Source organism: Aspergillus flavus, chromosome 5, assembly GCF_009017415.1.
Source record: "Aspergillus flavus chromosome 5, complete sequence".
Lineage (NCBI taxonomy): Eukaryota > Fungi > Ascomycota > Eurotiomycetes > Eurotiales > Aspergillaceae > Aspergillus > Aspergillus flavus.
The window spans coordinates 230,979-257,216 of NC_092408.1; the positions used below are offsets into that span (position 1 = coordinate 230,979).

General features: G+C 49.4%; 9 protein-coding genes across 9 annotated transcripts; 7 read left to right on the forward strand and 2 right to left on the reverse strand.

Annotated features, from left to right (window-relative positions):
* The first annotated feature begins 754 nt into the window (after positions 1-754).
* F9C07_2284296 (uncharacterized protein) lies at positions 755-12,818 on the forward strand. The gene is made up of 8 exons (XM_041292913.2): positions 755-1,617; positions 1,673-1,878; positions 1,942-4,496; positions 4,551-4,637; positions 4,695-4,752; positions 4,848-5,181; positions 5,230-11,332; positions 11,385-12,818. The coding sequence occupies exons 3-8, from the start codon at positions 4,290-4,292 to the stop codon at positions 12,210-12,212; spliced, it is 7,617 nt and encodes a 2,538-aa protein (XP_041147093.1). The 5' UTR covers positions 755-1,617; positions 1,673-1,878; positions 1,942-4,289; the 3' UTR covers positions 12,213-12,818.
* On the forward strand, positions 1,002-2,550 carry F9C07_6892 (putative monooxygenase; the record flags this gene model as incomplete). The annotated part of the gene is made up of 3 exons (XM_041292912.2): positions 1,002-1,617; positions 1,673-1,878; positions 1,942-2,550. The coding sequence occupies 3 exons, from the start codon at positions 1,002-1,004 to the stop codon at positions 2,548-2,550; spliced, it is 1,431 nt and encodes a 476-aa protein (XP_041147092.2).
* Positions 12,819-14,184, forward strand: F9C07_2284297 (uncharacterized protein; the record flags this gene model as incomplete). Its single annotated transcript, XM_071510683.1, has 2 exons — positions 12,819-13,454; positions 14,122-14,184. The coding sequence occupies exons 1-2, from the start codon at positions 13,035-13,037 to the stop codon at positions 14,182-14,184; spliced, it is 483 nt and encodes a 160-aa protein (XP_071364196.1). The 5' UTR covers positions 12,819-13,034.
* Positions 14,185-15,318: 1,134 nt separating this feature from the next.
* F9C07_2284298 (NADP-dependent oxidoreductase domain-containing protein) lies at positions 15,319-16,614 on the forward strand. The gene has a single exon (XM_041286388.2). It carries the CDS (start codon positions 15,403-15,405, stop codon positions 16,432-16,434), a length of 1,032 nt encoding a protein of 343 aa, XP_041147095.1. The 5' UTR covers positions 15,319-15,402; the 3' UTR covers positions 16,435-16,614.
* A 957-nt stretch (positions 16,615-17,571) lies between these two features.
* On the forward strand, positions 17,572-18,095 carry F9C07_6888 (uncharacterized protein; the record flags this gene model as incomplete). Its single annotated transcript, XM_071511537.1, has 2 exons — positions 17,572-17,707; positions 17,824-18,095. 2 exons carry the CDS (start codon positions 17,572-17,574, stop codon positions 18,093-18,095), a joined length of 408 nt encoding a protein of 135 aa, XP_071364197.1.
* A 357-nt stretch (positions 18,096-18,452) lies between these two features.
* On the reverse strand, positions 18,453-21,602 carry F9C07_2161170 (uncharacterized protein). The gene is made up of 3 exons (XM_041286399.2): positions 20,827-21,602; positions 19,142-20,751; positions 18,453-19,081 (listed from the first exon to the last, which is right to left on the reverse strand). Exons 1-2 carry the CDS (start codon positions 21,451-21,453, stop codon positions 19,417-19,419), a joined length of 1,962 nt encoding a protein of 653 aa, XP_041147096.2. The 5' UTR covers positions 21,454-21,602; the 3' UTR covers positions 18,453-19,081; positions 19,142-19,416.
* Positions 21,603-21,703: 101 nt separating this feature from the next.
* F9C07_2284300 (major facilitator superfamily domain-containing protein) lies at positions 21,704-22,832 on the forward strand (the record flags this gene model as incomplete). The annotated part of the gene is made up of 4 exons (XM_071510684.1): positions 21,704-21,948; positions 22,005-22,067; positions 22,143-22,257; positions 22,398-22,832. The coding sequence occupies exons 1-4, from the start codon at positions 21,917-21,919 to the stop codon at positions 22,830-22,832; spliced, it is 645 nt and encodes a 214-aa protein (XP_071364198.1). The 5' UTR covers positions 21,704-21,916.
* Positions 22,833-23,401: 569 nt separating this feature from the next.
* Positions 23,402-24,544, forward strand: F9C07_2070656 (NADPH quinone reductase; the record flags this gene model as incomplete). Its single annotated transcript, XM_041292914.1, has 2 exons — positions 23,402-24,316; positions 24,368-24,544. The coding sequence occupies 2 exons, from the start codon at positions 23,402-23,404 to the stop codon at positions 24,542-24,544; spliced, it is 1,092 nt and encodes a 363-aa protein (XP_041147097.1).
* A 363-nt stretch (positions 24,545-24,907) lies between these two features.
* Positions 24,908-26,222, reverse strand: F9C07_6885 (putative alcohol dehydrogenase; the record flags this gene model as incomplete). The annotated part of the gene is made up of 3 exons (XM_041292906.2): positions 24,908-25,120; positions 25,183-25,755; positions 25,827-26,222. 3 exons carry the CDS (start codon positions 26,220-26,222, stop codon positions 24,908-24,910), a joined length of 1,182 nt encoding a protein of 393 aa, XP_041147098.2.
* Between the last annotated feature and the right edge of the window lie 16 nt (positions 26,223-26,238).

Below are 26,238 nucleotides of genomic sequence, written 5' to 3' on the forward strand. Positions count from 1 at the left end.
TCAGGCCGGGTGAGGTATAGGATTCAGATTTGGAGGCCTTTGGGGGCGTGGGTAATTATCCAACTTCGAAGATGGTGCAGGGACAGAGGCTGAATTGGGGCACACTAGTGCTTATAGCGTCGGAGTACTGGTGTTGGACAGGATTTTCCGATATACTTATAAATCTTTATTATCATTTTAGAATAATAGAACTATCATAATGCTTCACTCATCCATAGTAGGTATAAACGTTAACTGTATAAGTCTACAAGTCTATATTACTTGTCATCGAGTTCACCTTGACTATTCTCCCGTGAACGAGCTTTGCCTCACAGCATTTACTACAGCAATGGATCTGACTCAGAAGATGGCTTAACCAAGAATATTCTCTATTGCGACAGATTGCCCCATTGGCCCACTGGTCTTTCGTAATTCCTTTGGCTCAGCCCACCATCCGACATGCTGCGTAGACTGTATACAACATCCACCGTATGGTATTTTGGCTTGGATCGATATGGAGTTGTAATTTACCGGGGTTCACAATGGTGGGTTAGAGTTAGTATACGGCGATTTACTGATGCCAACCGCTAGTGCCGCGTCGTATATGCATATGTGGATAATGCATACATTGCAGCGACACTAAGGAAATAACTGACGCGTCAGCCTATCTCAACTTTTCTTCAATCGTTTCGCCCGAGCCGCAATGGCTACGGACCGGGCCTCCGACAAGCCGTCCGCAGCGCCACTCAGCCCACTATACTCGGCGTATTTTATAGCCCCGCTGGTCCACGCTAAGATATACACTACAGACTTAGCTGTAAAGAAAGAGATCGTATTACATTTATTGCAACCACGCTAAAATCAACTGAAGATATGCAACTCAATCACACCCTCCCGAATTTATCCATCAGCCTGGATTCCAGCCTCAGCCATGTGGATGGAGCATGTTCTTAGCATGCAATCCATGGTAGCGTGATGTGTCCCGCCTTCTGGATATGGGGGCCGATGATACGGGATAGTATATGAACCAAATGACACAACCGGACATCGTCCATGCCGTGATTATTGTAGACTCTGATACTATTGCCTCCGCTATCTGTCCCCTGCAAGCCTTAGCCATGCCTCACTCAGATTCTCCCCCAACCTCCAACTCCACGGGTGGTAAAGCTCCTAATGTTGCTATCGTCGGCGGCGGCCTAATCGGCGTGATGCTGGGTCTCGGCCTCTCGCACCGCAACATCCCCTTCACAATCTATGAGCGCGCCTCGGACTGGCATGAGATTGGCGCCGGCGTGGCTCTGACCAGCGTCGCGCAGAGCAGCATGCAGCGACTTCATCCGGAGGTCCTCCCTGCGCTCCACCGAGTCGCCAAAGCCAATCATTTCGGCTTCTGGGACGGCTTCACTCCTTCGACCAAGGAGGCCGCTCAGGCCTCTGAGGCTCTGCATTTTCTGCTTGATGTGCCCGGGACTGACTATTGGTGCTGCATGAGATCCCAGTTCCTCCGCGAGCTGGTCGCTCTACTGCCCAAGGGATCGACCCGTTTCAACAAGGAACTCGAAAGTTATGTAGATGATCCGAGCCGTGAACAGGTTCTATTGCGCTTTACCGATGGAACCACTGCCGAAGCAGATACTTGTCAGACGTCTCCTATTGACCCCTCTTATCAAATTACGGACTAACAAACAAACAGTACTCGGCGCTGATGGCATTCATTCACGGACTCGTCAACTCCTTCTGGGAGATGATAACCCGGCCGCACACGCCAGTTTCACCCATCAAGTGGGCTATCGCACCGTGCTCCCTATCTCCGAATCAATAGAGGTCTTGGGCGAGGCCAAAGGCGGTAGTGACTTTTGCATTCATACTGGTCCCAACGCCTACGTCCCTTCCTATCCCGTAAGTCTTTTCCATTTAACACAGCCCACCTCATCCTACGGGTTAACTAACAAGTCCCAAAAGATGTTAGACGGAACAGAGAAAGTCCTGAATCTAACAACAGTCATCTACACCCCGGAACCATGGTCCCACGGCGAGAAGATGGTCGCACCAGCCACCCACGACGAAGTAGCCAAGGTGTTCCAGGACTGGAGCCCGCCGATCCGCGATCTCATCGCCAAGTTCCCGGAGCAGCTCATGAAGTGGGGCATCTTTGACATGGCGGATCACCCGGCGCCAACGTATGCCAGCGGTCGTGTCGCTATCCTGGGTGACGCTGCTCATGCTAGCACGCCGTTCCTGGGAGCTGGGGGGGCAATGGGTATTGAAGATGCGTTGGCGATGGCGTCCGCGATGCAGATTGTTAGGGATGCGGAGACCAGTGCTGCGACTATTCCGGCGGCGCTGCAGGCGTTCAGTGCGGTGCGGCTCGAAAGGTCCCAGTGGTTGGTGCAGAGCTCGCGGGAGATGGGTGCCATCTTTCAGTGTCGGGATCCTTCCGCTGGCAGTGATGGCAACCGGTGGAGGGTGGAGGCTGAGCAGCGGACGAAGAAGATCTGGGAGTTTGATGTCGATGGTATGGTTGAGCAGATCCGATTGGAGTTTGAGCAACGGATGGCGAAAGCGGCGTAAGGGATTTGTGTGAATATCTAGTGTGCTTGTCTTCTACGTTTGTTACAGCTCATGCTCATGCTATGCATCCTTCACATAATCACACATGTTTAGTAGTCACCACCTCAAAGAGTTTATGTCTTGTCCTGCAGAGTAGCATTTCTTATCGCTACTTGTTCATACGCTACAGGTATACAGGATCATGAATAGCGTCATCCACCATGGAGCACCGGGGGTTGGGTCAGCATGAAGACTTTTCCCAGACTCCCTAACCTCAGAGGTCGGATACACACGACGAAGGATTCTGCTCATCCGTATTCTTGATTCTTATCTTACCTCATTATTCGTATCCAACTACTACAACTATCCAAGCACGTTTATTCGTCATGCCCCGTCCAATGGAAATAGAGCGGGTCAACGGAAGTTGTTCTGAGATTTATATATATCTCGTAGCAAGGCCAGCGACACGTGATTTTCAACGAATTTCACAACTGATGCACATTATTCCAGGAATATTCAGGTGGATCCCTCGTGGCCCCCCTACCACGACATAAGAGCCCCGATAGTGGTACCATACATGGCGGCTGAAACTTGATGCAAGTTGATGTGGACCTGTGCAGATGCGATGGCACGTCGCCCACAGCCAACTTCCTCCGACTGGTTGAGGTACAATTGTATGATACTAGTGATACCTCGTTTTGATATTGTATTACCATACCACTAACGAACTAGCGGTATGGTCATAACATAGGTGGAGTATTCCGTATCCTCCGGAGATTTAGTTTCGGCTGAAGACCAGTGGGGCCGGGCCGGTAGTTTACCTACGCGAGGGTTCTGGTCGAGAGTCGAGACCACTGCTTGGTATGGGTAACGATCCTCTAAAAGTTTAGTATATTGTACGTGGTTGGTGCCAAGATTGTGGTCGTTAACTCCGAGGTCGTTGGCTCGGATATTCCGTCTATTTGTTATTAGTGAATTGCCTGATATTTTAGCTCTGCATGGAAGGATTCTGAGGCGTTGTCGAGTTGATGATATGACTTAGGATGGATACTATAATCCAGGGTTGTAGTCCGGTTTGAACATGCCCTATCTATCACATAGACGCTAAAATATGATATCAGAATGGACAGATTAACACATCTCCTGGGTGATTAGCATACTCTTACGTGAGCTACGCTATATCCCTGGGCGGCTCTGGTAGGGCTCCGCATAAGAGACGTTACGTGGTCACTGCTCGAGACTAACGATACGAGATAGCCAAGTAAGAGCACATGTAACCGTGTGGAGGCTGTGATGACAGTGGGGGGTGGGGTGGGATATTAGCAACTGCATATCCCGTGTACAATAGAGAATAGACTCTGCTATCAGAGAATTCTATTATCTAACATTGGGTCCACCGGGCCTTTCCAACGGCCGAGTGTTCTTTCGCCCCCAAAGCCCTAGGTCCAGCCTTCTCGGCTGGCGAGTATAACTGAAACAAAGCGGATGCAACGGAGGCTGAAGAATACTTAGTGCTGATGCTGAGAACGTGCTTCGCTAAATCCTGAAATACTGATGAAGTAGTCAGTGACGCTGTGGTAACTATCTGTAAGTTTCAAAAGGTTATTGGCGGGCCTAACTTCATTGCCATCCAAATAATGGATCCTACTATTCAATCACGCACGCTTATCTGCCGGATGGTGCGTGGATAATTAGTCGTATGCCTTAGTTAAGTTACTATAAAATACTGTCTCGAGGGAAAGGACCGATACCCTGAGTTAATGCCAATTTCTCCGTCAACGTCGTGCAAAATGGGAAGTGAGCCAATTGCCATAATTGGTCTGAGTTGCAAGTTTGCAGGGGACGCAACCAGCCCAGCCAAATTTTGGTCATTGCTGGAAGAAGGACGGAGTGCATGGAGCGAGGTTCCCTCGTCACGATTCAACCCCAAAGGAGCCTATCATCCAAGTCGAGAGAAGCTGAGTACTGTAAGAATCCTCATAAGTTCCTTCACAATCGTGCACGGTTAATGAATGGCGTAGTCACATATTCGCGGCGGGCACTTTCTGGAGGAGGACTTAGGGCTATTTGACGCTGCCTTTTTTGGCTTTTCTACGGAAACGGCCTCGGTAGGAACGCCATCTCAGCCACCCGAAAGTGAATTCTGACCGACGAGATGCGTATAGACGTTAGATCCTCAATTCCGGCTTCAATTAGAATCGGTTTATGAGGCGCTTGAGAATGGTGCGCTTTCCCCTTTCTTTTATCGTTCAGGTCATAGAGCTTCTTGCGTAACTTCCTTCTTTTGGATCACTCGCTAACGGAGATGTCATGCAAAGCCGGTCTTTCACTATCACAAGTGGCAGGCTCCAACACATCTGTCTTTGCTGGCACATTCTTTCATGATTACAGAGATGCCCTAGTGCGTGATGAGGATAATCTCCCCCGATCCTTCATCACGGGCATTGGCTCAGCCATGGCATCCAACCGCATATCTCACTTTTTCGATCTTCGAGGGGCCAGCATGACGATTGATACCGGATGTTCAACGACGCTAGTGGCTCTTTGCCAAGCGGTGGAGAACCTACGAAGCAGAGGAAGTGACATGAGTATCGTGGGCGGTGCCAATGTGCTATTAAACCCCGACAATTTCAAAGCCTTGGGATCATTCGGGTAAGCATGTTCCTCGTTGAGCTGTTGATCTCACTAACGCCTGCTCAGCTTTCTTTCACCGGATGGTAAATGCTTCGCCTTTGATGAACGTGCCAACGGCTACGGACGGGGCGAGGGCGTAGCCACCATCGTGATCAAACGCCTCGAGGATGCGGTCGCGGCCGGCGATCCCATCCGGGCCATCATCCGGGAGTCGGTCCTGAATCAAGATGGTAAAACTGAAAGTCTCACATCGCCCAGCCAGGACGCTCAAGAAGCTCTCATGCGACACTGCTATGCCAAGGCGGGCATAGATCCGGGTCAGACGCAGTATTTCGAGGCCCACGGCACTGGTACTGCCACTGGTGATCCGATTGAAGCACGGGCGATTACATCCGTCTTTCAGAGTCATAGACGGAGGGAGGATGAGGCATTACGCATTGGCTCCGTCAAGACGAACATTGGCCATACCGAGGCAACGAGCGGGCTGGCTAGTGTTATTAAGGTCGTGATGGCGATGGAGAAAGGTGTGCTCCCACCTTCAATTAACTTCGAGAAGCCCAATCCCCAGTTGGCCTTGGATGACTGGCGACTTAAGGTGGTGACTGAGTTGGAAAAGTGGCCAGTGGCGCCTGGTCAGACGATGCGAGCGTCCGTGAATAATTTTGGCTACGGCGGCTCCAATGCCCATATCATTATGGAAGATGCCAATGGACTGTCGCGGAACCGCTCTGTCAACGGGCACATCAATGGGCACGTTAATGGGCACGCGAATGGAAATATCAATGGCGTTAACGCTCATGCTAATGGAGCGACTGGCGACAAGTATAGGCTTCTGGTCATCAGCGCCAAAGACGAGCATGTGCACCAGAATATGGTGGCCAGACTCGCAGAGTTTCTTCGTCAGAAGGAACGAGATGGTTCAAAAGATACTGAGGATTTTCTCCAGAACTTGGTCTACACTTTGGGCCAGCGTCGCACCGTGTTCCCCTGGGTGGCAGCATACCCCGTCCCCATAACTCAAGGTCTTGACGGTGTCGCCAAGGTTCTGGAAACGCCCAAGTTCAGACCATCGCGCCCCTCCCAACGCCCACGGATCGGCATGGTCTTCACCGGTCAAGGAGCACAATGGTATGCCATGGGTAGAGAATTAATTACAACGTACCCTGTGTTCAAAGCATCTCTCGAGGAAGCCGATGGGCATCTCCGAGACCTTGGTGCCGACTGGTCACTAATGGAGGAGCTCGGTCGTGATGCCAAGGCAAGCAGAGTCAATCAGACGGCCTTTAGCATCCCGATTTGTGCCGCGGTGCAGATAGCCCTGGTCCGGCTATTGGAGACCTGGGGAGTTACCCCGGCGGCTGTAACAAGTCACTCGAGCGGAGAGATTGCCGCAGCTTATACGGTAGGCGCCATCAGCCTCCGCCTCGCCATGGCGATCGCGTACTATAGGAGCAAGCTAGCCGCTGAAATGACCTCGAGTGGGCCTATTAAGGGTGGCATGCTGGCGGTTGGTCTTGGTCATGTGGATGTGGAACAATACCTAGAGCGCCTTACTTGCGACGCTCGAGCCGTGGTGGCCTGCGTCAACAGCCCGTCTAGCACGACGATGGCAGGTGACGTTGAGGCAATTGAGGAACTCGAGACGTTGCTCAAAGCTGAGGATGTGTTTGCTCGCCGGCTTCGTGTAGACACTGCGTACCACTCCCACCACATGGAGCCAGTTGCAGAGAACTACCGCCAGGCGCTCCGCAAGATGCCAAAGGAAGAGCCAAAGACCAAGCGTCTAGAATCCATTGCGTTTGCATCCCCCGTCACTGGCTACCGCATGACCAGCACCCGAGCTATCGCCAACCCGGAACACTGGGTTGGCAGTCTAATGCAGCCCGTCCAGTTCGTAGATGCCTTCATCGAGATGGTCCAGGGTGACTTGTCCGCTGAGGCAGGTAGCAACAGCGTCGATATCATTGTCGAGGTTGGCCCACACACCGCTCTCGGAGGACCCATTCAGGAGATTCTCACTATGGAGGAATTTGAGGGAGTCCGGCTGCCGTACTATGGTACTCTCGTGCGACACGCTCACGCGGTCGAGAGTCTCCAGACGCTGGCATCGAACTTGCTCAAGGAGGGCTATCCAATTAACATAGAATCCGTAAACTTCCCGCAAGGAAGAAGCCAGAACGTGCGCGTCTTGACCGATCTCCCGTCGTATCCCTGGAACCATCAGACAAGACACTGGCTTGAACCGCGGCTCAATCTGGGCTATCGCCAAAGGGATCAACGTCCGCACGAACTACTCGGCTCCCTGGTCCCGGGAACCAATCCTGAAGCACCGGTGTGGCGACACATACTCCGTGCTTCCGAGTCGCCCTGGGTCCAAGACCACGTCATCCAATCCATGATGCTCTATCCCGGCTGTGGGTTTATCTGCTTAGCTATTGAAGCCGCTACGCAACAACTGCTCATCGCCGAAGAACAGGAGGACCGTGAGATATCTGGTTACAAGATTCAAGACGTGAACGTGCAGCAGGCACTCGTCATTCCGGACACAGCTGAAGGCATTGAGATTCAAACAGCTCTCCGTCCCGTCAGTGACAAGGCCATTGGTCTGCAAGGCTGGAAGGAGTTCGAGGTCTTTTCCATTACTTCAGAAAACAGATGGATGCGACATGCACAGGGTCTCATCATGGTTGAGTTCAACAACGTCCAAAAGGACGTCTGCTCAACGGAGCAAGAAATCCGACACGCGCGACTAATCGACGCCAATGATATGTGGAGCACCCTGGAACCTCTCGGCATCAAGTACGGTCCGACGTTCAGGAACATTGGCGACATCCACCAGTCGAAGACAGAACTTCGATCAACAAGCACCATCACTGTGCCCGATACATCTGTACCCAACGACCTACCTCGCAACCACATCATCCACCCTGCCACGCTCGACGCTGTCGCGCAAGCCGCCTTTACCGCTCTTCCCGGCGTTGCTTTCCATCAAGAGAGCTCTCGTGTTTTCCAGTCCATTGAAAGACTCTGGGTCTCGAGTAAAATCAGCCGGGAGACGGGTCAGGTATTTAAATGTCACACAAAGCTGGACTATGCAGATGTACAAGGCATAAGGGCAGGTGTTGTACTTTTTGAGCAAGATAGACCTGTAGTTGAGGTGCATGGACTCCAGCTACGCTCACTGGGTGGGAATGGGACCCAGTCTTTGCAAGGTGGACTCTGTGCCAAGGTGGTTTGGGAGCGCGATCTTGACTTGAATTTTGAGTCAGATGGCGCCTCGCATACCGGTGAAGGTGCGGACCTTCGAAGACTTTCCCTCTATTTTATGGAAGATGCTCTAGCAGACATCTCCCCACTAGAAGCGGATAAGCTTCAGGGCCATTACCGCGATGCCTATGCGTGGATGAAGGATAAACTACAGTCCACGACGTTGGATTCTATACGGCCAGATAGAGCAACTCTCACCCGACAAGTGGCAGAAGCAAGCCCAAGAGGCGAGATGTTGTGCCGTGTGGGCCCATGCTTAGCAGCCATCCTCCGTGGCCAGAAGGCACTCCAAGATCTCACGAACGAAGGTGGCTTACTCGAGAAGTGGTCCTCTGACAATGGCGATGGCGTTGCGCAAGGAGCCGCACTACTTCGCCAAATCGTACACAAGCGACCTCGTGCGCGGGTCCTCGAGATTGGAGCCCGACTCGACGGCACGACACGAGCCATGCTAGAAGCACTGGGTCAACTTGGCTCTTTGTATCACTTTTCCAACGCCACGGATGACGAATTTAAGCATGCCGGACAGGAGCTCGCCGCGTGGTCTAATATTCTTATGTTTGACACGCTCGACGTTGCCAAAGAGCCCTCTTTGCAGGGATTCGAGTTGGGCAGCTACGACGTTGTAATTGTATCTGGGATCGTGCAACCGTTGGCCCAATCTCTGGCAAACTTGCAAGCCCTCATAAAGCCCGGTGGTAAGCTGTTGATGGTCCAGACGCCTCACTACGAGCTTGACAGAGAGCTTCTGCTTGGTCTCCTCCCCGAATGGTGGGACGCCAAGAGCAACGGTCCAAATGCATCCTTGGATGCTGTCTCGTGGGCTGAGCTTCTCAAGGATGCGGGTTTCAGTGGCGTCGACGTTGCCGTATCTGACTCTAAAGGCGAGACTGCACATCAAACCAGCACGATTATATCAACAGTGCCGCCAATGGATGTAGCCCCGCTGCCTCGCTCCGAGGATATCATTCTCATCACCAGTAACAGAGCAGGGGTTCCTCCACCACAGTGGCTCGAGGGACTGCAGAGTTTGATTTCCAGGTTGGACCCTGACACAGCTCCTACCCCTCTGCCCGATATCTGTGTTCTCGAGTCCACATCGGCAGAATCATATACTGGCAAAATCTGTCTCTTTCTAGGCGAAATCAACCAGCCGATTCTCCGTGACATGGACGCCACGGCCTTTGAAGCCATTAAAGCCATGACCACCACCTGCAAAGGTCTACTTTGGGTGACCCGTGGCGGCTCCGTTGACTGTGAAAGGCCAGACCTCGGTCTTGCGGCAGGATATCTTCGCACCGCAAGGAGCGAGTATCTTGGTCGGTCGTATGTAACATTGGATCTCGACCCCTCTGCAACTCCCTGGTCGGACAATGATGTCAAAGCAATCGTGCAGGTATTGAGAGTGAGCTTCGACAGTTCCTCACCGGGTGAGTTCGAGTACGCCATGCGAGACGGCGTGTTGAAGATACCCCGTGTCCTCGACGATAAGCCCCGTAATCGTCTTGTCTCACCCACCGATACCGGGGGGGCAGACGCCATTACACTAGGGCCCCTACGCCAAGCAGACCGAGAATTGAGCTTACATATTGCTGTTCCCGGTCGGCTTGACACTCTCTCCTTTACGGAAGATGCGTCCCTTTCTGATAGCGGCGACCTGTCTCCTGAAATAGTCGAGATCGAGCCTCATGCATACGGTATCAACGCCCGCGATGTCAGGGTCGCCACCGGCCAGCTACGTGGCGAGTTCATGGGGCTGGAGTGTGCTGGCATCATCGGTCGTGTGGGTGCTGAAGCCGCAGCACAAGGCTATGCTATCGGTGATAAGGTGTTTGGCCTGCTGCCGCAGGGGCAGTTCGGCAGCATCGCACGCACGCCCTGGACAAGTATCATGCATATGCCCCCAAGCATCAGCTTTGAGGAGGCTGCTTCCCTACCTGTCGCTTACTGTACCGCGTATATCTGCCTTACAGGCCTGGCGCATCTGCAACCCGATCAGACGGTTCTCATCCATGCAGCTGCAGGAAGTGTGGGACAGGCGGCTATCATGATCGCGCGTCATTTAGGCGCGGAGGTCTTTGTGACTGTGGGGACTCCCGAGAAACGCGAGTTAATGACACAGAAATATGGTATCCCGGAAGATCACCTCTTCAACAGTCGAGATACGTCATTCGTGGAAGGGGTGCTTAGCGCTACCCATGGCCGCGGCGTCGACATTGTCCTTAACTCCCTATCTGGGTCACTTTCCCAAGAGAGTTTCAATCTACTAGCTCCGTTTGGCCATCTTGTCGACATCGGCCAAGGCGACCTCGAGGCCAATAGCCATCTGGCAATGCGGCCCTCCAATCATCCTACGACCTTTTCGGCGTTTTCGCTGCTCGCTCTAGCCCAACACAACCCGCGTCAGTTGAATCGCGCCATGGTCGAAATCACCAAGCTCATTGGAGAGCAGCAGCTTTCCCCGGTCCAACCCCTCACATCATACTCCATGAGGGACGTTTCAGAGGCGTTCCGCCATGTGCAGACAGAGAGCCATGCCGGTAAAACCGTGTTGTCTATTGAATCAGACATGAAGGTCCCGCTGCTGCAACGATCGCTGTCTCCCAAGTTCTCTCTGGACGCATCATACCTCCTAGTCGGTGGTGTGGGCGGTATTGGATGTTCCATTGCGCGTTGGATGGCCGACCAAGGGGCGAAGAACATCATAATACTATCAAGGAGTGCGGGCCGGAGTGAGCAAGCTGTTGCGCTCATCGACGAACTGAGCGAGGTGGGCTGTCGGGTCAAGGCTGCGAGCTGTGATGTCTCAAGCGAAAGCGACCTTGCAGATGCTCTGCGACAATGTCAAGAAGACGGTCTACCACCCGTCCGTGGTGTGATCCAAGGAGCCATGGTTCTGAAGGTAAGTCGCACACTTTTGCGGATATACGTCTCCAGTTACTGATACTGTATAGGATACACTCCTGGAGCGAATGACGCTCACCGATTACGAAACTGCCATCCATCCCAAAGTCCATGGCACATGGAACCTCCACACGCAGTTCGCACAGAAAGACTCTCTGGACTTCTTCGTGATGCTCTCTTCGGCTGTTGCCGTCGCCGGTAATGCCAGCCAGGCAAACTATGCCGCGGGGGGTTCCTACCAAGATGCACTGGCTCGCTGGCGAGTGTCGCAGGGTCTGCCAGGCGTTTCCATCGACCTTGGGGCTGTTAAGGGTATCGGCGTCGCTGCCAATACGGGTGTGTTGGGTCACTTGCAGAGAGTGGGTTTCGCACCCATCAATGAAGAGCAGGTCCTCTCGATCCTCGGTACCGCCATTCTCCAACCATATGATCCGCAGGTGGTGGTCGGGTTGGACTCTCGCCCAGGTTCGCATTGGGATGCCAAGGGCGAGTCCCAGCTCGGACGCGATATGCGGTTTGCTGCCTTGAAACCGCGTGAGGCCGATGGTGCAGGGGGCGCGAATCCAACAGGAGGTGCCAACTCCCTCGCCAGCAAGCTCGCGGCGACCAAGTCACTGGAGCAAGCAGTCGAGTGCGTTGGTGCAGCTATTGCAGAGAAGATCTCGGATATCTTCATGATCTCTCTTGACGAAATCGACTTAGCCCATAAGCCGGCGCAATACGGAATTGACTCCCTTGTTGCAGTTGAGCTTCGAAATATGCTCGTTCAGCAAGCGGCGGCCGAGGTGTCAATCTTTGATGTTATGCAGAGCGTTACCTTATCTGCGTTGGCGGCCACTGTTGCTGCTAAAAGTGCATATATCAGCCAGTCGAATTAGAGCCGCCTTAACTTCTTCTAATGAAGAACGTATCCCAAAGGCGCGCCAGTGCCAGAAAACCTATTTTCTAGTATCCGGGACATTATCGACTTCCCATTTCACATCATGCCCTTCGCCAGATACACAAGCTTCGCATCGAACACTGCAGCCCGCCTATGGATCCCTCGCAATGCTTCGACCCTGGATATCAGGAAGACTGCTATAGATCAAAGTTTTCTCGGCTAGTCCTATGCCCAGATCTACGCTGGGACGGTATTGAAAATCGGAATGAAATAGGCGGAAAATGGGTGACTGGTTAGGCCTCGCACAGACATTATAGGACTAAAAGGTATCCTTTCAGGGTCCCCATCTAAACAGATTTAACGATGCCAGATCACCAAATGTGACTAAGATCAGATACGGGTTCTTGACGATGTTCTTGACTCCGGTTTCAAGAAGATGCGACGCAAGCTGTAACTCCTATATATTGTCAGAATTAAATTCTTATACAAATCCCTTGAGATACAAACAATTCCCACCACAGAGGAATGAAATCAATCTTACCTATAATACTTTTTCCACATACATAGTAATGTAAGTGATGTTGTAGTGGGAATTCAGCATACGCAATCCCCAGATATTAGCAATTTAGTAAGACAGATTGAGGCTTATGGCAGCGTTTCAACTCTCGGGGTTTTCATCTTAACGAGGTTTTCACTCCATCGTTAAATTCGCTCCGCGTCGCGTCCGCGCGGACAAACAACAACCAACCAAACAACCATATAAAGATTGCACCAGCGAAAGAAATTACAAACTTCATTCTAAATTCTCACTTTCGACACGATGGCTCTTTCAATTGCAGAGCTGGCTCCCCAAGATGAAAAGCTCCAACTGCTTTTGGAAGCTATCGACTCGGCGTCGCGTGGTACACTCCAGGTAGTCTTAAAGGCAATTTATCAAGATGATCAATCTATCAGGGATCGCGTGTCGAACTCGCTTCTTATTACCGAGGATCAAGTCCGAATACCTTCGAAAGATGATGAGGAAAGCGATGAGGAGGGGAGTGAGGACGAGAAGGACGAGGATGATGAGGATGATGAGCAGTCAGAGTCAGAGGACGAAAACCCACGGTCCGAAAGAAGAAGATCGAACCAACAAGCTACGGGCTCTAAGCGACTTCGACATCGTTATGCCTATTGCGAAAACTGCGATAAGGGGTTTGATGTTACGAAGAATACAAAACCAGCTGAAGATATCATACAGGTTAGTGGACTTTTTTCCTGACAGCTCTCGCTGCTAGCCTCGCTATTGAGCGATACTGGTGCTATTCAAGACTACATCTCCTACCGCAGATACCTGCTATCCCGATGAAGAGTTTTTTGTAGATGATAATCAATATATGAACGGTGATTATGACAATGGCGAGGTGTTAGAAACCTATCCAGAGGGTTATATCTATGAGTGCTGTGACAGACGTGGCGACAAGGAGCCCTGTACTGTTGACAGGCATAAGGAGTACGTGTCTATTAAAAGACAAAAGATTGAGGGAAGCTTACTACTCGCAAAGCTTGGTCAAATGTACAGTAACTAGCTTCCAAATTGACAGATATACACCGTCCACTTTGTTTCTTATCTCAATATGAATCGGTATAAATGACAGCATGTATATACAGCTTCACTATAGACCAATTCCTTGTCACTGCTTATGATTCAGCAAGGGTAGAAACCTATACCTCAACCCTGGTACTTAAAACTCCTTACCCCCTGCAGTGTTCTACTCTGATCAATCCACGCTAGCTCATCGAACAGCCCTAAAACAGCCTACCCCGGCCCCAAGTTAACAGGCAACATCTCCCCAGGACCGTGGTGGCACTAAATTTTATTCAGACTTCTCCCCACTTTATCTTTGTTAAGTTACAAACTTGTATAGGACACCAACACCGTTCCTACCTCTACTCGCTACAAAAGTCCAGCAACGAGCACAGTCTACTAAGCAAGTCCAAAACACCCCAAGACGACTGCCATCAAACATATAACTCAACCACAAACATAGGGACGTGATGAGCCATCAAGATTGGCAATATCTCCACCATATTAGAACAATGCGTACGACCGGGATGCTATACAGACTCACAGAGAAGACAGAAAAGAACCGAAAAAACGAAAAAAAAAAAAAAGGGGGGGGGAAGAGAGACGACGGGGCTGTTCTAACCTTGGTCCTGGTATGGTTTCTTTCTTTAAAAGATATCACTTTGCTGGTTTATATTTAACGACGTCTAATACGGCGTACAAGCATACATGACAGCATGGTGTTGTGGGCTTTCCAACTAGGGTTGCCTCTTTTCCGTGTTAAATTAACAAAATTGGATTCCCTTGGGGCTTTCAACCGAGTGGAGGGGTTGGGAACTGGAGTGAAGAAAGATTGCTAACGTGCCTATAGAGATAGCAGGTACTAATAGTAGGGATTCTGAGACGGACGGTTGGTCGATTAGGGTTGTGGTGAGGAGCTTGTTATAATGGTCAGCGGTGTTGATGGTGTCTGTATATTTATTGTTGGTGATGCATTTGATTGTACAGTGGGTCAATGAGGACCACCTGCGACGAGGGGTATGTCGTATCCCACTTTAATCAGACTTGCCAAGTCGAGAAGACGCTGAAGTAACCCTGATTGACCTAATCTATTGGTTGTTAGGGTGGAGAACTGCTACGGAGTATATTATATTGGACGGAGAAATGTAGCTACAGGCAACCTTCGCATACGCCATGCGGGTATGCACGGACATTGTAGACCCAGAACAAGGTCCGGCCCCATCCGGCAATGAAACTAGTATGGTAGCGCACAGTAGGAACTAATACAATATCTTGTTTTTTGATTACTATGCCGTAATGATTTATCCGGTGTGATTAGGCTACTGCGACCACGTAACTGAGAGACCCAAAAGTTGCGCAGGCATCCGAACATACATAGTGAGACACAGAATGATACATCGATCCATGACTGTATTAGTAACGGAGCAAGAGGGGAAGCAAGAGAAAATCCACAATTCCAGGTTATAGCGCCGACGCAATCGGATATAAGCCACTACAACAAGACCTTAACCCCACCTAACTCCGACCACGGTGGTTACGTTACATATATAGCCAAGCGACCATCCACCCAAACCACGTACCCAGCTTCAAGTAACCCTCATCCAGCATCAATTCAACCACCATGAAGTACGTACGCCTCGGAACCAGCGGACTCAAAGTCTCCCCAATCTGCGTGGGCTGCATGAGCTTCGGCTCCCCAGGAAAGCCCCTAGAATGGACAATCCCGGAAGAAGAAGCTCTCCCCGTTCTCGACCACTGCTACCGGTCGGGTCTCAACTTCTACGACACAGCCAATGTCTACTCCAACGGCGAGTCAGAGGTCATTCTTGGAAAGGCGATCAAGCAGTACAACTGGAGCCGCGAGAGCATCGTCATCGCCACCAAGGTGTGGGCGCCTGTCGGACGGAACTCGGAAAGACCACTCGGCATGTCCCAAGAGGAACGCGATAACAACGGATATCTGAACCAGTACGGATTAAGTCGGAAACATATCTTCGACAGCATCGATGCGAGTCTGAAGAGGCTCGATCTGCCGTATGTCGACCTGCTGCAGATCCATCGTTTTGATCCCAACACATCGCCCAAGGAGACGATGGAGGCGCTCCACGACGTCGTTAAGTCCGGGAAAGTCCGGTATATCGGTGCCTCGTCAATGTTCGCGCACCAGCTGTTGGAGTACCAGTACACGGCTCGGATGAATGGATGGACGGAGTTCATCACCATGCAGAATCTGTATAACGCTGCTTATCGCGAGGAGGAGCGGGAAATGTTCCCTGCGCTTGAGAAGTTCGGAATGGGATGTATCCCGTGGAGTCCTATTGCTATGGGGCTGTTGGCAAGGCCGTGGAATAGCAACGATACTGCTCGCGGGGAGTCGATGAAAGGGGGACTCCTCGGGAACCCTCTCACCGACGCGGATAAGAAGATTAATGAGAAGATTGGAGAAATAGCTGCCAGCCGTGGGGTCTCCATGGCTACTGTTGCGCTTGCTTGGGTGTTGTCGAAGCCCTTCATTACCTCGCCGATCGTGGGAATGAGCAAAAAGGAGAGAGTGGATGAGGCGATTCAGGCTATTGAGTTCAAGCTCAGTGAAGAGGAGATCAAGAGTATCGATGACTTGTACGAACCGAGGAGGATCATGGGGCACAGCTGAACGGGTGGATTAATTTAGCCCAGGTTCGCCATAGATATTCACATCAGGCCATTGGCCCTTGACAGGGTTGAGTATTTATGAAGGCAAAAAAGAACAGACCAATGTCTATGTCTATGTATTTACGGACACAATCCACTAGATTACAATGCTTCTTTTTCATATGAGTTTCTATATCTGAAATCCTTTTGCTAGTACGTAATGATGTTTAGTTCCAAGCTGATCATCACAAAGTAGAGGAAAGACAAGAAGGCTAGAGCTGAGAAGAAATAGTCAGTCTGAGATTTCGTAAACGCGCTCACAGCCGAGTTTCCTGCCATTCGTGCCTGACCCGACTACTCCATCATGTCGATTTATCAATCCACCTCTTCCAAGTCCCGGGCTCTTTTGACGGCAAAGCACTTATCTAAAGGCTGTGGCCATCTGAGGCAGTTCTTGACACCAGTCTCTGTGGCAAACATACGATTATTTCTCATGTGCAGCCTTTCTCCTTTCCCACATCCTGCATTTCAAGGCAAGTATTTCCTGTGAATAGAAAAGGAAATAGTAAGCATGTTGGCACGGGAGTTGCAACCAAAGTAGTGCAGTCAAGCTCGGGACAAATCTATCAGAATATAGAAATTGGACATATGGCATGTAGAATAAGCAGGAATGTACGCACTGCCCGGTATTCTAGAATACTATATACATACATCACCATCCACCCCGGTCCAAGCTCAGGTTTCACCAAGGTTTTACCGAGGAGACCAAGTGCCCGCCAAAAGGAACTCTGGCTCGAGAACTTAGGGTATCTATCCCATGACCTATTGTCGTCAAAATGCATCTATCTAAGCTGTACTGGCTTAAGCAGATCCGTCAAGGATCCATAACAAGCCTAGTCTGACCCATGATTCACCTGGATATATTTAGAATAGGATTGCACCACGGTTACCCTTTATTCACCACCAGGACCAGCAGCATCAGTTAAGCCGCAGTACGGAATTCTACGGCGTTGACTCTCAAGCCCTTGGAACTCATTCACCGTTGAGCTAGGCAACACTGTCCTGAGGTAAAAAGCCCATCCTTTCCATCATTGTAAAACATTATGAGGAACAGAACCGCCACATATTTTCTTATCCTAAAAGCAACAACAACAACCCCATGGCTTCCACTACATTATCTTCCAGATGCAGAGTATGCGGCAAAAGGCGAATCTTCGTTGAATGCTTGACATGCAAGGCGATGCTACAAAATGCCGAAAATGACTGGGACAACCTAGACTTCCTATCTTTCGATGGTGCGTATATCCTTGTATCCACCGACCCCGACTTTATGACAGGTGCACTAACATTAGCCACCCTATCTCCCAAATCCTTCTAAATGTCAAGATACTGATTGACGTGATAACTCTAGAACAGTCAATGTCAAGTTCGGACACAATTTTCCCTCATGAGAGCCGATATCAGACTCACACCTTCGTCCCTGAGAGTCCGGTTGTTGCTAGAAGTATTATATCCATAGATGAGGAAAACCTACAGCAGATGGTTAAAAAGCTGAACCGCAAACTTGATCGGCACTATACGGCAATTACCAGGGAACAAAGGCGCATATTGCAATCTTCTCCAGGTCCATCTAGGTGCCTGGCTACAATGCCACCAGTGTACTCCACAGAAAGCAAGAAGTGATGGAATCAGGTGCGAAAAGGTGTCACGATATGTGGTCGGATGGCTCTCGAGATATTGAGTCTCTCAAAGCGTCATTGCCACAGTATTCTGAGTCCTGCTTTTCTTTATATTGATGTTTGTGTCTCCTCTTTTCTATTGGTTGTATAATTGCTCTTATGCTTGCTGTTGCCTGGTTGTTGCCTGAACTAAGCACAATGACAATATATTTGTCTGAGTAGGAGAGGAAGAAGGACCAATGGAGACCGGGGCACCTGTTTCCTTAATGGTATTGATAGGTCTAAGACTCATTCGTATATTTATACACTGTACCTAGTATAATCAAGCATTGACGTAATATACCAGTTCTTTTGATATCTACCCTAGTAGGTTTCTAAGACGGCACTATATGTCTATAAATGAACCTAGACAAGATATGCAACAAGGATACAGGTTGCTGGCTGGAGATAATAGTACCATTAACACTTTGACTATGATCCCCACTGAATAGTGGGCCACAACTAATTCATGATGATTCGTTTTGCTCCCTCCCTAGGCGCTTTTCAAGTTGCCATGCATCGCGGAGAAGTATTAAGTCACGGACAGATACGTGCATGATGTCGATGACTTGGCTCCGTCTAATAGACAGGCACCCATGTCTTCACAGAGAATACTAATTGCGTGCATCGTATGCATATGTCCTCCACATCATTGTCTCGTAGAGTGGCATTTGAACACAAGGCAAGAAAATGGAAAAGAAAGGGGGGATTGCTCAAAACCGGGCGTACACCCGAGGCCCTTCCCAAGTACAGAATGAATAAATAAATATGCATTAGAACGGAATATCCAGAGAGAAGTCTGACATAAATGAATCGATATCAAAGACCTTCACACTTTAGCACATGCAATAAATTAACTAATTTCGGTAAGCTTACCATGTCTATATCCGCAGATGTAAAGCTTTTAGGCGTAGGAGCATATGTTTCCAGGTTAACCCCTGAATTCAGACTCTGTTTGTTTCCAGGAATCAGTATAGGATAGAATCATGCGATCCATTGTAGAGAACTCACATCACTTGTTCCACCCAAAGAATTATCGCAGGGTGGTGGAATGACCGGAAGTCCGAACCTTTTCAAGCACTCCTGTAATTGATCTGGAATATCGGTTTGTACACCCTTTGATTTGACGATAGCAAATAAAAGTACAAGAAGGACATGCTCCTCCCTCTCATTTTGGCTTGGGTCTCGTCTTCTTGACAGTATATGAAGAGTATCTTCGACCAATTTCGAAGTTTGCTGCACCAGGCAAGGGTCTAAACCAACCTTAACAAAAATTATCTCCGGTGCTAAAGGGTGATTATCTGCTCACCTATAGTCGGCGGTATGACACATCTCTCTGGGCCATTGGGTTGTGTCAACTTCAACGTTAAGCATAGGCAGATAACCGAGATCAAGATGTCATTTCGATACCAGCGCCCTAAGATAAATCGTTGTACTGGGGACAGGTCAGGGTGCTGGTAGAGGCTGAGAGTTGAGCGACAAGTGTCCAGAACGAGTTCCTTAGAATGAAGGTCTGATCCTGTGTCTTTGAAAATATCTGTTAATTTGTGATGAAGAAATGTGCTTTGATGAGTGAGACATAACATCGCATGCCGACACTGATCATAAGTGCCTTGTTCAAAATGTTTACCACTTGACGGCACGTATGGCGCATTGGAAAGCAGGCGATTGCGTAGACTACAAGATGCGCAGTGGTCTCCGGTCGATTCCGCTTGTCTGATGGTATTGGGCTTCAAGCTTATCAAGCGCAGACGGAGTCCCAATGACTCTGACAGTGCATGCTGGTAGGATGTATCGGTGACTGCCCTAAGATCAGGCGTTGGTAAATGTGTCATGCCATCCGACAGGTCTTGATCATTGATGTTTAATGGGCGACTGATATTGTATTGGGCTTGAAGAAATGGCTCGTGCATGCTCGAGTGTCTTGAGGCATGTATATACAACTCTAAGGCTGCTGTCCATAGTCTCCTACGCATCTCCGCGTCAAAGATGGACATAGTCCCGCCGAATAATTCTGGCTCCTGATGCAATCCCATGATAAGGCAGGTTTGTATCAGTTGTCCCGCTAGTCTCCAGGCAACTGTTGCTTTCGATCCATCGGTGATACGAGCCATGACCAGCAAGCATTGAGTTTGGATGCACTCAAGGGACGGTCGGCTCTCTGATGATCTGCAGTGTGAGACCAATTCAGCCAGCTGCAAACCCTGAGATTCTATTCGTTGAAACCATTCTGGGGAGGGGTCGTGTGATATACTTTCACGATCGGGGTGCGCGAGTAGCCCGAGTCGAAGAATGATGACTAAATTTGTGACCCAGGAAAGGCTCAACGTCTCTGGAGATCGCCAAAAGGCTTCGAATTCCTCTTTGAAAGATGGAATATGGATCACACGGTGCGTGTTTTCAAAACTCTCAAAGTAGACATCCAGCAGAGCGCTAGCAAGTGGCTTCGCAGGAATTAGAGCACGAAGTGCAGTCTCGACCGATAGCGAGGGGACTAATGAAGATAATGGTTCGGGTTTTTGCTTCTTGGTATGCTCTCGGATGTGCTTAAATACTTGATTGACCATGTAGCAGATGGGATGACTGCTAGGTCGATTCCGGAGCGAATAGATTTCTGGGAACTGAGTACGATTGAGCGAGCATATTAGTGACGTTCTCAATTCTCCCGAGGTAAAATTTATCCCCAAAGTACTTACTAGATAAATTAAGCCCGTCCAATGTCTACTGGATACGAATTCTGTCTTACGCCCATTCTTCCCTCTCAAATAGCCCTCGGCCTCGAATATCTTGGAGATATTGGCGGGCACTTCAGCAGGAGATGCTATAAGGCTGGTATTTGCTGGAAAGCTTTGCGGTTGATGGTGCTTAGATTGCCTTTGGCGCAGATCATCAGTGGTATTCTGGCTTGACTGTAACCGACTCAGGACTGGCAAGTAGGTGTTCAGAAGGGATTCCAGCTTGTGTACACGTGCATTTAAATCCTCCTGTCTCTCAGCAAGCCTAGTGGTGTCCGGCAAAGGCAATTCTTGTGATGTTGCTGTGCCTGAAAAAAACGATACATTCTTTGCGCTCGTGTCCCGCTTCCGTGTGGTCGTGGCCGTATCCAAGTCGTCTATGTAGTGGCATGAACATTTGTTCTTCGTACACTCCCCACATGGAAGTCTGCGGTCACAACGAGACCTGCGCCGCCGACATTCGGAGCATGAGTTAATCTGTCGCCGTCTTTTCTTTCTTGGTGGAGCGTCGGCTTGCCCGGACTGGAGGTCTCTTGACACTTGTATTTCAGACTCCGGCGATCTCCGTTGAAAGGCAGACTCGCTCATGATTGTATGATGTGACCTCTCTTTAGCTTGTAATTCCCCCTTTCAGAGAGAGCTAAATCATGCCTCTTGGAGAATATACAGAGGTGTGTCGAGGCGCAAAAGGCGGCGAGGTCGTATATACGCAGTTGATCCCGTGGTGGCCGCAGCTACGCCGCAATTACGCCGTATTTACGGAATCCTTCCTCCTACAAGCTGATAGGCTACCGCATTCCCATTCCTATACTAGTAATAAATCCAAAAGCCTTACATTCTCGTCTAGATTGACAAATATGATTTTTTGTTTAGACATCAATACCAATACACTTCTGCTTCTTTTTTTCTAACATAAGATCCACGATTCTTACGTTATGAAGACTGAAAACCGGACAGACGCCGACGAAGGTGGCTTATCTAACGGAGAATCCACCCCGTATACTCTCGAGGATTCCTTCCCAGAAAGCAATTTGGTGAAGGATATAGTGGGATGGAATGGCCAAAGGATCCAGCAAATCCCAGGTTGCTTAGTATTCCCTACAATTCATCAATCGACACTAACCCGTCTCTAATGGTAGAAACTTTTCAAAAGGCCGAAAGTGGTCAATTCTGGGTTTTGTCAGTCTAATGTCCTTTCTTAGGTAGGAAACACGACTACAACTCCTTTTTTTTTTTTTTTTTTTTTTTTTTTTGACATGTTTTTAACCGTGCATTAGTCCCCTTACATCATCAATATTTACACCGGGTGTTCAGTTCATGAATGCATCCTTTCACAACGAATCCAATGTCTTGAGCTCATTGGTCGTCAGCATCTACCTACTTGGCTACGTTGTTAGTATCTAACTCCTTTTTGAGGTGTTTCTATTCTAAGCTAATATAGTTCTGTCCATTGGTCCTTTCGCCGCTCAGTGAAATATATTGTCGACGGCCGGTTCCTTTCACCGCAAACTCGATATTCGTTCATTTGGCAGATCGGCTCTGCCAAAGCACCAAGCTTGGCAGCCCTCATTATCTTCCGGTTCCTGGCTGGTATAGGTGGCCCCGGATGCCTCACAATAGGAGGTGGTATTATAAGCGACCTCTTCGCCCCAAATGAACGAGGAGCAACTATGGCTGCATTCAGTATTGGACCCTTAATAGGTCCTACCATTAGCCCCATTGCAGGGGTTTTTTTTATCTCAGCAGGTCAGTTAGAGATGGGTATGTCAAATGACTTCATTTTACTTTCGTATGAAGATACTAAAGAGCTAGCAAGTATTCTGGGTATTACAGAACAATTCAACTTCTCTGAGCTCATTGGAAAAGCAGGCCTGGTCTCTATAGCTGAAGAAATTAAAGATGACCACGGAAAGCCCCAGTTTGTAGACCTTATTTCTAGAATGCTGCGCTGGAGTCCCGAGGACTAGTCTACGGTGGAGGACCTGCTTTCTCATCCATGGCTTCCGCAAACGAACCTGTGAATGAATGAGAAGGAGGGTATCTGTACAGTAAATAAATGTTTCTTCGCTCAAGGAAACTGACCGTGCAGGCTTTTCCTTCGCTACCATAGTCCGGTATATTAACGGCCGTAGGACTGATGTTGAATAACAATTATCCCATTCGACTACCTCAAGATGTCCGAACACTAGAAGTGTCTCTATAGAGTAATTTATAGGTGGAATTCTTGTTGACAACTGATTATATATCCTCAACACACCAAGGACCCGGACTTCATGCCCTTTATTTCGTCCATCACCATATATGTCTGTTTATTTTCAATAGGAATTTCTAATCACATATGCTTTAAAGCCTTCGCTGACAAATGGACACCGTACTTTCGCCGTATATGTACCGTATATGCGCCGTATATACGGAACACCACTATACTTCTCCCGTATAAAATACTATCCATTCCCCCTGTGCATCGGATCACAACAACTCCAATTCCACTATCAAATCATACAACAGAACCTCTAATACCTTCCCTCAAAGCAAGATGACCAACCAAGCAGCCATCCTCACTCAAACCCACGGTCCCCTAAAAATCAAAGACCTCCCCATCCCACAATGCCACCCAGCAGAAGTGCTAGTCAAAGTGAAGGCAGTGGCCACCAACGCCGCAGACTGGAAGATATACGAGGGACACTTCCCCCAAGATCTCCCAATACTCCTCGGCTGTGACATTGTCGGAGAAATCTCCGAAGTCGGCTCAAGCGTGACTGGCTTCAGCATCGGCGACAGGGTATATGCAATTGTTCAAACCACAATTAAATATCCACTGACTAAGTCACAGGTAGCCGGCTACACCCAACAACAACTAACCGGAATGCAATCCATGCTGAAAACAGGTCGAGTAGCGTCCGATCTCCGCCACGGTGGGTACCAGAAGTACGTCCCCATGCTCCCACGCATGATCTTTAAGGTTCCAGAGTGCATCTCCGATGAAATCGCAGCGACGTTCGGGTGTTCTTTCTTTACTGCCACCGCTGCCGTCTTCAAATCCCTCGGCTTTCCCTATCCGATTCTGGCCTCTGCTCCGCCGGGTGAATTAGAAAAGGTCCTGGTTTGGGGCGGCGCAAGTGCCGTTGGCGCTTTTGCGATCCAGCTTCTTAAGGCGTCGCACGCTGAAGTCACGGCTGTTTGTTCCGCGAAGAGCTTCGACTATGTGAGAAGTCTAGGAGCAAGTCATGTCATTGATTATGGAGCTGGTGATGTGGTTAATCAAGTGAAAGAACAGGGTCTTGGGTTTAGGATCGCGTTTGATGCCATTTCGTCAAAGGAGACGTGTAATGCCTGTTTGGATATTGTGGGTGAGGGTGGGAAGGTGGCGAATGTGCAGTTTCTAGAGGCGCTAAGACGGCCGAATATTGATTTGGTGCATACGAATGTTGTTGATATTTTGGGGGAGTCGGTAAGTCACCTATTCTGCGTTGATGTTGTTGGATTATGCTGAGATTGGTAGGATGCGGAATTCCTTTCCTCTTTGATCGGGGCTTGGATACCGAAGGTCTTGAGTGAAGGAACTCTGAAGGGGGTGCAGTTCATGAAGTACTCTGGTGGCTTGGGTGATATTGATCGTGCAATCAGGGATCACCGCGATGGCAAGATTGCTGGGAAGGGAGTTGTTAGTGGTATCTAAAGCGTGCAACTTGTGAATTGCTTGATTGTGAAGTGTAGAATGGAGTGGCCAGCAGGGAACGTTGGCTTGTGTAGCCAATTGTCTCTTGAATTGGGTTCCTAGAATGCAAAGATACAATGTAAACGATACACTTACATTGATATAGGTGTGCACCTTTGACAATGTCCAGTTTGATGTTATCCTCATATAAGATTAGTCAGTGGACTTATCCTTCTTTTATAATGGCTCTGCTACACAGTACCACTCAGTAGGATGTCCAAAAAGCAGCGACTTAATTCCTAAATTCGACATTTGGTTCAAGACACTCATTTAGCTATATAGTATATTCAAGTATCCTACACATACCAACTCCATGAATGCGGTCTACTTATACTGCGGGTATTCCTCCTTCTTCCAAACCCTCCAAACAAGTCTTTCACCACTAACAGCACCACTTCTCAAGGTATCCAGAGCCGTAGAAGCCCTCTGCAAAAGCGACTCGCCTTCAATTTCCCGATACTGATTCGGTTCAATCGCGCCAGATTCAAGGAGCGCGGGAACGATTTCTGGGAACAGATGATCTCTCAAGAAAGCATTCTATGATAGAATCAGCTACCCGAAAGGAAGACAAGACGAGGACATGGGATCAGTGTACATACCGCTTCAAAGGTATAGCTTACAACGCTATGGACCTGCACACCAGGTACCCAGGATGCTTCCCCGTTAACATCAGCTGAAAGCTGCACGCCTTCTTTGTGGGAAGGAGGGCGGATAACCACAGGAAGAACAGCGGCTACTATTGAGCCCGGCAGAGTTGCGATTTTGGCGATGTGTTGCAGGGATCCGGATTTTGAGGTCACGCAGTCGAAAGCGCGGATGGGAATGGCGGGGCTTTCTGTGTTTAGTATATTGAGGATTGAATCAACAGCGTTGGGCTCTTGATAGTCGAGGACATGTTTAGCACCGTGCTTCTTGATCTTTTCGTGGTGCTTGGAAGATGCCGTTGCGATGATGTTCGTGTAGCCCCAATGCTTGAGGATCTGGACTGCGAATTGGCCAACGGAGGTCGCTGCACCCCAGATGAGAATCGGTGTATGTTGATTCTGCGGGAGAAAGTCGGTGGAGCGTGGCCAAGGCAGCTCCAGACCAAGCTTGTCAGAGAGAGTCAGAAATGCGGTGCAGAAATTCGTCGGTACCGTAGCCACAGCGGCCAGCGGCATGTTAGGAGGGACCTAGTTTATTGGTCAGATATCTAGAACGTAGCTGAAGAAATGTCATTCAAAGATGAATAGTGAACTCGAACCTTTCCAAATAGGTGTTCCGGTGCGGTCACGTAGATCTGTTGGCCCTTTTCCTTTTCGTTGTGAAAGAAGAAACCAAATACTTGATCACCCACACGAAGGTGCTCGACACCGGGTCCAATCGCCACCACGGTACCTACGCCGCTGTCGCCGAGACCTTGGGGGAATTGCACCATTAAACCAGCATCCACTTGGTACACATCCAAGGGTGCGGACGGCACCCATTCTATTCGGACTCGGACCTCATTTTGCTGGGGCTCTGGGGTTGGGACTTGCACCAACTTCAAAGGCTGCTTAATGCCGGTTATTTGAATTGCAGGGTGGGTAGCCATGTTTTCTCTGGCGGTTAATCTGAACGACGGATAATTGAAGCGATGGATATTCCCACAAAACAGCATGAAGCGGCTTGCTTTA

Excerpts from the sequence above, each read along its gene's own strand:
- F9C07_2284298 (XM_041286388.2), top strand. The coding sequence starts at position 15,403 with ATGAAGTACGTACGCCTCGGAACCAGCGGACTCAAAGTCTCCCCAATC.
- F9C07_2284296 (XM_041292913.2), top strand. The coding sequence starts at position 4,290 with ATGCCAATTTCTCCGTCAACGTCGTGCAAAATGGGAAGTGAGCCAATT. Across the intron at positions 4,638-4,694 it reads TTTCTACGGAAACGGCCTCG|ACGTTAGATCCTCAATTCCG; the intron begins GTAGGAACGCCA and ends AGATGCGTATAG. Across the intron at positions 4,753-4,847 it reads TTATGAGGCGCTTGAGAATG|CCGGTCTTTCACTATCACAA; the intron begins GTGCGCTTTCCC and ends TGTCATGCAAAG.
- F9C07_2161170 (XM_041286399.2), bottom strand. The coding sequence starts at position 21,453 with ATGAGCGAGTCTGCCTTTCAACGGAGATCGCCGGAGTCTGAAATACAA. Across the intron at positions 20,752-20,826 it reads GGACGGGCTTAATTTATCTA|TTCCCAGAAATCTATTCGCT; the intron begins GTAAGTACTTTG and ends AATCGTACTCAG.